Source organism: Bufo gargarizans, chromosome 3 (genome assembly GCF_014858855.1).
Source record: "Bufo gargarizans isolate SCDJY-AF-19 chromosome 3, ASM1485885v1, whole genome shotgun sequence".
Taxonomy (NCBI): Eukaryota; Metazoa; Chordata; class Amphibia; order Anura; family Bufonidae; genus Bufo; species Bufo gargarizans.
The window spans coordinates 190,748,837-190,758,125 of record NC_058082.1 but is presented as its reverse complement, the minus strand read 5'-3'; the positions used below and the strand labels follow the sequence as shown (position 1 = coordinate 190,758,125).

The following is a 9,289-nucleotide window of genomic DNA, read 5'->3' as shown; positions in this document are numbered from 1 at the left end:
GGATCATGTATATAATACAAGACAAACCTTTTATATTTTAGAACATGGCTCTAAGTAAAGCAAATTGTCTTAAACAGGTTGTTTTATCGCGCATTTGGACAAAACTTAAGCATTCGCTGCTTTACGGTTTTTTTTTGGTCATGCATCATTTTCACATTATTGAGTTGCTACATTGGTTATAAGGCAATCCGCAATTCAGCTGAAATTAAAGTCAGTTCATATCCAATATTTAATTGGTTGCAGTGAAAAAAGGTAAAATGCATACGCTTTTCCATAAAGTCATCAGTAAAGAAAGATTTTATATGTATATATAGAAAGTTAAACAGTAAAAATTGAAAGAAAAAAAATGCATGTAGATATATACATCTTTAAATGCCCCCCATGTCACGTTAGAAGAGAAACAATATAATAAATATATATATATCTGTATAAACACAGGTGGCAAACTGTTAGTGAATAGTTTAACATTGAAAAGGTTTTTGTTTCTCTTGCTTGGTTTAGGCCGATATAAAACACTCTAGTTTGCTCAAATGAACATAAATAACGCAATTAAATTATTTTAACACATGGCCGACTCTCTCAAGCATGTAAATGGCACACAGCCAGTAATTTTTTTCTCTCCCCTCAATGCGTAGGTAGGCAGTTTTAAAATATGTACAAGTGACCAGTATTTAGATCCAGAAAAAAAAAAAAAAAAAAAAAAGTATAAAGAGGTTTTAGTGCCCTTCACATATGCATTCAAAACGCTATATACATATCTATATACCAGCTGGAAAAAAATCCTGGTTAAAAAAAAAAAAAAAAAAAAAGTAATCAGACTCTTAGCAACTGCTCCTTCTGCAAAATGAGGTAATTAACATGTGAAGTCAGAAGGGCATCCAATTGGTATTGTTCAGATCTCTAAACTTCACATTTGCAACTGCTGAAAGATGTGTCTGCAGGCAGGCAGCAACGTATGGATTCAATACAGTACAACTGAGAGTCTCATTACAATCCAGTTAAATCTCATCTAGCAGTGCTTCGGTTTTCACAAAGACACAAACAAAACACAAGGTCCAAGTGTTTGATCCCTTGAGCAGAATAAGGAAGACTCTGGACGCACTGTTATAAATTGGTTTCATCCCAAGAAGGATCATTCATGTTCTTGAGGACTTTCCTAATGAGCTTCTCAAGTTCCTTACGTGCTCTTTGTTCTTCTTCTAAAGATTTCTTCATCTTTTTACTATCCTGATGACGACAGTGTAAGTGCAAGTTAGAAAAACATTTTAAAAAAATTGAATTTTACTATGGAAAAACGATACTGTAGTTCTTTTTTTTTATATGACATGCCAGAGGCCAACACCTAAAATTAAAGTGAACTTTAAAGGGGTTCTCCTAGATTTTGATACCTCAGCATAGGTCATCAGTATCTGATCAGTAGGGGTCCGACACCAGGGACCCCGCCGATCAGCTGTTTGAGAAGGCACCGGCGCTCCTGTGATCACCGCTGCCTTCTTGCAGCTTACCAAACACAGCGTCATACATTATATAGCAGCTGTGCTTAAACAAACAGAATACAAGAGCACTCTGCAAACACAAATAATAAAGTAAATACATAGTGCCATACTCACTATAGAAAATGTAGCATTAGCATTAGTACATTTTCTATGGTACTATTGCATTTACTTTATTGTATTTGTTTTCATGCTTTCAGCCATGGCGACGTGCACCTGAGCATTGGGATGTGCTGACTAAAGCCTCATGTACACGACCGTTGTTGTGGTCTACATCAGAGTCAAATTTTTTGCGGCTCGGGTGCGGACCTATTCACTTCAATGAGGCCGCAAAAGATGTGGACAGCACTCCGTGTGCTGTCTGCATCCGTTGGTCTGTTCCGTGGCCCTGCAAAAAAAATATATAGCATGTCCTATTCCTGGCCGTTTTGCGGACAAGAATAGGCATTTCTACAATGGGCCGCCTGTTCCTGTTCCGCAAATAGCGAAAGGTACACGACAGTTCCGTTTTTTGCGGATCCGCGGGCCCCAAAGAAAAACGGAACGGTCGTGTGCATGAGACCTAACCCCTATTTTTTTTTTCTTTGCAGTGGCTGCGCTTGGTATCGTGCTCAGTCCCATTCACTTCTTTGGGGCTGAGCACGATACCAAGCACAGCCGCTACAGGACATGGTGCTCACAGGAGCGCTGGTGCTTTCTCAAACTGCTGATTGGCAGGGGTCCTGGGTGTCAGACCCCCTACCGATCAGATACTGATGACCTTTCCTGAGGACAGATCATCAGTATCAAACTATATATATATCTATATCTATCTCCATTCATACAAATCTTTTCATCTCATCAAGAGTTCTCCAGAAGTGGAAACAGAGGCTCTGCGCTTGCGCCACTATTTGAAGCAGCTGCACAAGTGTGAGATTCTCAGGACTGGGCAGGATATCCAGGCATGTCAATTAAGAGGGGGAGGGTGGGACACAAACTCAGTAGAGAGACTCTCGCAGGTAAAGAACTGATAAGACAAATCGAGTCACTCTTCTCTATAGAGAGCCTATCCTTAGGGCAAGTCATTAATATTAGATGGGTAGGGGTCCAACTCCTGAAAATCCATCTGATCAGTTGACCACAGGGGCCACGATGATCAGGAACATGGGCCACAACTTAACAGCTCTGTACATTTATGAGCATAAAACAGACTTAAGGAGTTGGCTACTAGTCACATATGTGTATGTAAGATGACTATATGGCACCGACTAATATACTGTAGCTTTTGGTGAGATTCTGTGCAGTATGCTGTATTTCATAAGCCATGCACTTGTTAGGAAAATCATCTGTGCTGTCCGCATAGAGGTCCTATCCATAAAATGGCTGCTGAAGGAGGGTCATGTCATCAGCCATTTTATAGACAAGACTACTGTGTGGATAGCGCAAAAGATTTGGCAAACAAGGGGGCATACCTTATGAAATATCGAATTGACAGAACCTTTTAGTAATTGGCTTCTTACATTTATAAATACTTCTAAAACCATTCAAAGGGGTTGTATAGTGCTACAATATTGATCACCTATCCTTAGAAAAGTTTATCTATATTAGATCGGTTGGGGTCTATCTTCCTATTGATCCGCTGTCTGCTTCTGCTTCAAAAAGACATGCTTGTCGAGCTGGCACATTGTAATTACAACTGCTTGTCTCATTCATGTGAAAAGGACGAGCAGTTGTAATCGCACTGTGCCGCCAATGCAAAAAAAGACAGCACAAGGTAATTTTGAAGCGGAAGCAACCGCTTTAAGTTTATGCCATCTATAGGATTACTAAATCTGACCCATTAGACCTCTGTCCCAGCAGACTATCTAATGTGTATGGGGCCTCCCAGGCACTGATGTCAGGGTAGATGAGGATCTATCACGTTTGATTTCAACTGCCCGTTCCTTTTGTTCTCAGGAGACAAGCCACTTCAGTGGCCTTCTCTCCTCATTTCATGATCGGAAGGAGACAGCTGTTGGCCGAAAGAGCATTCAGCCGACAGTTATCTCAGATGTACAGCCAACTTTAGAAAGAAAAGCAATAGTACAAACACAGGTATATTATCTCTACACTGCAACAGAGGGTTTTCTGGGGCTTAGATATTCATAACCCATCTCTTAGATAGGTCATCAATATCAAATCCATGGAGGTCCAACACCCCAATCAAATAGCTGCAGCTGCATCTGTACAGTGAATGGAGATAGAAGCATTCGGTGGAGCCGAGATGCATTACTACAGCAAGGCCACTAAACAGTGGACTGAGCCTTCTGCTTCCGACAATGTCCACTGTATAGTCCCCGATCCTGGCTGCTGATCGATGAAGGTACCGCTACACTGCAACATGTGTCGCGTAACATTTCATGTTATGTATTTCAATGCAATATGCTGTCACTGCGACACAACAGTATCAGAAAATCGTTGGATATTTCTGTGACTGTCAAGTCCCAGTTGCAGCATGTCTCACAACCACACCATTGAAATATATTATATGAGTTGTGACCATACCCTTTTGTTTCGCACAGTAGCCATACCCTGATAGTGCTGGACCCCCACTGATATGAGACTAATGACCTTTTCAGAGGATAGGTCATCAATATCTAAGTGCCAGAAAAAAAACTTTAATATAGTCTCTAAGAAAAAGAAAAGTTGTAAAAATTATGTTGAGTCTGTATACAGAAATACCATGGATTGCTGAATGTCATTTATTTTGTACTAAAGAACACTGATCAAAGTATACAGACCTGCTTTAGCTCTTGGACCTCATCTTTCAATGCATAAACCGTATCAACAAGACTCCTAAAAGGAAATAAAAAGGATCAGTGCTTAAAAAAAAAGCTGAGGTTTGGCAAAAAAGTGCAATAAAAAAGTTAAAACCATTACAAAAGGGCTATCGCTGATGGAGAAATGCCTACTCTGTACAATGTCACAAGCCTAATCCACATGATATTCAACTAGGAATGTTCTTAGAAAGAGGGTCACAAGAAAAGCTAAAAGATGCCCAAACACCCTGACTGCTAGCTGAGAAAGATATTCTTCCTGACGTTCCCCATAACACATGGATGCTTGACTCAGTATGCATGTTTTCTCAAAGCGGAAAGGGGAGGTGGCTTATATTTCTTGAGAACAAAAAGATAAGAGCACTGAAATTCAACATGCCTGATCCTTATTTCCTCTATCATCATCTTTTCAGGAAGAAATTCACCACTGCACATGTAACATGGTTGTCTGGCCCAGCCGACTTTACTTGGGGGCCCCTTTACATTAGCAACCTTACACATGGTACTTTGTATCCACTGCCACATATTCTAATAATACGCAGCCAATAACATATACTCACTTTTCCTCTATAACAGTCTGGCCATTGCTTCTGGTTTCTTCTACAATAATTTTCTCCTCTTCGGGAAGTAAAACCTGAGGAGCAGATTCTTTGCGTGAACCTGAATGCAGCAAGAGGAAGAAGAGTTAAAAAGAGCTCAAAACATTCATATTTTATGCTAAACATCTACGTTTCAAGCTCAAATGGTGTTCCACAGGTTCAAAAGTGAAAACTATAACTATGAAGCCTATTGATTGATATAATGCAAAAGCAAGATATCTATATTACCTTATAGGCAGAGGAAAAGAACAGAGAGTGCGTAAAGAATTCCGAACATTTCATGGAGGTTTTCAGAGGTATACACAATGTAGTGGTAAGGCTGTGAAGCCCCATTGTACATAACACATTATGAAAAAATGCAACATCAGGGACTAGATTGCACACTGTACATACTATTACAACATAGATACAATGAAAACTTACCTAAAAACAGGCAATAAGAAAAGGGAACACATTAAAACAAATCATTACAGGTAGAACATTCATTGACAAGGAGAAGCATATTATACAGGGCACACATGAAGCAGGAGGACGTAGTATAACCTATTCAGTGCTGGATAGCACAGCTTGAGAAGGAGCTTTTTGTTAGTGTTTAAAAAAAAAAAATCCATAAAAACATTGAAGCTGAATGTCTTGTGTTTCTCCCCCCCCCCCCCCCAAAAAAAATCTGCCTTTATTATCTAAAGGCTGTAACTCAACCTTGAATACAGAGTCACATGATCTACACAAAAGCAACAGCAGACATCTCCGAGAAGACAATAACCTCTTATAAACTTCCATATGCACCTACTGCAGCACATCCATTCAAAGGTATGTCTGCTGGCTTGTGCGGAAATCAAATTAGTAGACAAGAATTGCAAAGCAGCTGCACTTCAAAGGGTTTTGGACACCATTCCAGCAATTATTTTTATTATTGACTTGCATGTATTTTGTGTAAGAAAATAAAAAGCACGCTTAGGGGGCTTAATTAAACATTCTGCTTTCCTTTGGCGTCTACGACTGACATGTATATACACCCCACAGGCACCTGCAGAAAACCATTTCTGTGATATATCCATAAGACTGGCTGTCTGACAGCTTGAGTTCCAGCTCCTCTCTCTCCTCTCCTGAACAGTCTTCTTGATTCGGGCATCAATCATCTAAGATCGTTTAGGAGAGGTAAGAAAGGTGCTGAAGACCAGAGAGGTCATACAGCCAGTCTGACGAATGTATCCAGAATTACTTTCTGCAGCTCACTGTGTAGTGTGTATACATGTTAGCTGTAAAAGCCTAATGAGAAGGGCAAAGGGTTTACTCTCTGTAAAGCCGGCCATGTCCAGAGATTTTCCACATGCCCATTGACTGAAGTGGGTGAGTGAACCTGCAGCAGGCCACACCAAAGCTGTTCTATTTGCCCTTGCCATAAAACAAATTACAAACAATTAAAAAATTAAAAATAAATTCTGCAAAGGTGTCTACAGCTTTAAAGGCTATGTATACCTTCAGGAGGCAAATTATTTTTACAATTGCATTTTACTCATTTTAGACAGTCTTTTTTTTAGTTGCTTTTTATAAAAAAAAAAAAATAAAATAAAAATTATTTATATATATATATATATATATATATATATATATATATATACATACATATATATACATATATATACATATATACAGTATATATAAATAATCATAAATTTGTCAAAGGGTTAACTTCTGCCTAGTTCTGAGAATCCTACTGTCATCTAATAAATCTTATCTCTAAATTACTAATGGCTCAAAAACACTTATTTAAGCCACATGAGGGTTTATAATATCAGAGATCAGGAGCCATCAGCTGGGCTGCCTGACAGAACAGAGTAAAAACACAGAGCATGCTACTAGAGAATTTTTCATTAAAACCAACCCAAAAAATAATTTGGAGCTCAAAATGAGTACAATGCAGTAACAAAAAATGCCCCCAGAAAGGTGTTCATAGGCTTTAAATGAAAGGCAAAAATCGTATAGTATCTTGTACTGTTGGTAAAAGAAGCATGGAGAAGAAACAAACTAAAACAGTATGGAACCATCAAAAGCTTTGGGGAGCTGCATGGAATATCAACATACTGTAGTAAATGAAATGCTTACTGAAAAAATAAAAATAAAATAGCACTATTGTTATAGTGACTTTAAGCACAATCAAAGGAAGGAAAAGATCTAAGTAGTTGAACACCCCCAGCCCACTCCACATGTAATGTACAGAACACAACTATACAAACATTTGGGACTTTTACAATAAGCACTGGTGGGCAATGAAGAGAACTTTATTTCCCAATATGTGTTCAATGTAGCAGTGTGATATAGATTCTTTCACAATAAGTTAGAGAACTTTTTACAGAAATGTGGTCAAAGTGTGTTGCATCTGCCAAGTCTACTTGACAGCACATGGTCCCTTAGGATTATCAACATTTTATTTGTTTGTCCAAGACCACACCAATCGGCTCTCCAAGCCTGAACCTATGCATTGTAAACCATCAGCACACAGATTTGTGTGTGGATCATAAAAAGGAGAGAAACTATTTATTAAAGGGGTTGTCCGGGTACTGAGCTGAACCCGGACATACCCATATTTTCACCCAGGCAGCCCCCCTGACAAGAGCATGGGAGCCAGGCGGAGGCTTCTGACCAGCAGTGAGCCCAGTGACATCACCGGCACTGATCGGCAGGCTTTAGCGCTGACCTAGACTGTAAAACGGCTAGGGCAGCGCTAAAGCCAGCCCATCAGAGCCAGTGACGTCACTGAATACACTGCTAGGCGGAAGCCTCCGTCTGGCAGTGTGTTATTGCAAATAAAAAAGCCCTTGCCCTGCGCGATCTTGCGCAGGGCAAGGGAGAGCATTGGAGCTTAAAATGCTCCTGTCAGGGGTGCTGCCTGGGTGAAAATATGGGTATGTCCGGGTTCAGCTCTGAACCCGGACAAACCATTTAAAGACACATAACTGCTTCTTATCTTTTTTTTAATACACTCCTGGTTTTGACTTCAAAAACTGCATAAACAACCTGAACAAAACTTCATATGTGAATTTACACTAAATGTTCCTATGGTAATGCTGTGATTTCCACTGGGTAAACTTATACAGTGGTCGCTCAAGTTACAATATTCATTGGTTCCAGGACAACTATTGTATGTTGAAACCATTAACTTGAATAATCGGTTCCAAAGCCCCAAAATGTCATCCAAGAAGAGAGAAAATAAAGATAAGCAGATAACTAAGACAGATAAAGCAAGTCCTTCCATATAACAGTCGGGAATATCTGCTAGCTTGCAACTAATACAGCCATTTTACCAGAGAAGTGTCCTTGATTGGTTGGATCTGAGTCACTGTATGTTGAGTAGTGTTGAACGAACTTGTGTTTCAAGTTCGGCATACAAGGTTCGGGTTATCAAAGAATTCCGTTATGGATTCTGTTACCACGGACCATAAGTTATGGTCTGTGGTAGCGGAATCCATAATGGAATTCTTAGATAACCCGAACCTTGTACGCCAAACTTGAAACACAAGTTCACTTATCCCTAATGTTGAGTCTGGTTTCAACTTACGATGGGTCAGAAAAGATCATTGTATATTGAAAATATTGTATCCTGAGGCCATTGTATCTTGAGGGAGCACTGAATTTACCATGAAGACATCATCGTGCTATTTAGTTTTCCGGGCTATGATATTTTATGGTATTTTTATATGAATGAAGCAAGTTTTATATCTCGTAAGTACAATAAAAGTAATTAATTGTATTAAAAGCACGGTGAGCACTATCAGCATTTCTCTTTCCAGGACCTTTTTGCTGAAGTGAGAAGAGATATCGAAACACTCGGCATTGAGGAAAAAGTTTTTAACATTCTGGATCTGAAGTACCCTGTGGGCTACAGGAATACCGTGTAATCGCACAGACATATAAGGTTACTTTCACACTCGCGTTTGGTGTGGATCCGTCATGGATCTGCACAGATAATAAAACCGCATGCATCCGTTCAGAACGAAATCAGTTTGTATTATCTTTAACATTGCCAAAACGGATCCATCTTTAACACCATTGAAAGTCAATAGGGGACAGATCTTTTTTCTATTGTGCCATATTGTGTCAGTGAAAACGGATCCGTCCCCATTGACTTACATTGTGTGTCAGGACGGATCCGTCTGCCTCCGCATAGTCAGGCAGTGTTTTAGTGTCCTCCTCCAGAGCGGAATGCAGACTGATCGGAGGCAAACTGATGCATTCTGAGCGGATCCTTATTCATTCAGAATACATTAGGGCAAAACTGATCCGTTTTGGACCGCTTGTGATAGCCCTGACGTATCTCACAAACGGAAAAAATGCCAGTGTGAAAGTAGCCTAAGAGGAAGGACGTTTGTGGGATTATACATCGCATGCAAGTACTAACTAA

The 9,289-nt window shown here is 39.7% G+C and overlaps 1 protein-coding gene across 3 annotated transcripts in view; it reads right to left on the bottom strand.

The window, feature by feature from the left end:
• Positions 1–211: 211 nt before the first annotated feature.
• The window catches only part of ARHGEF7 (Rho guanine nucleotide exchange factor 7), a 156,179-nt gene continuing 147,101 nt past the window's right edge, over positions 212–9,289 (bottom strand). For all 3 annotated transcript variants that reach the window (XM_044284880.1, XM_044284876.1, XM_044284877.1), the window contains 3 exons: positions 4,849–4,948; positions 4,253–4,307; positions 212–1,227 (listed from right to left, as the gene is read on the bottom strand). In XM_044284880.1, the coding sequence (XP_044140815.1) occupies positions 1,105–1,227; positions 4,253–4,307; positions 4,849–4,948 (278 nt within the window). In that variant the 3' untranslated portion in view covers positions 212–1,104. The remainder of the gene's footprint in view (positions 1,228–4,252; positions 4,308–4,848; positions 4,949–9,289) is intronic.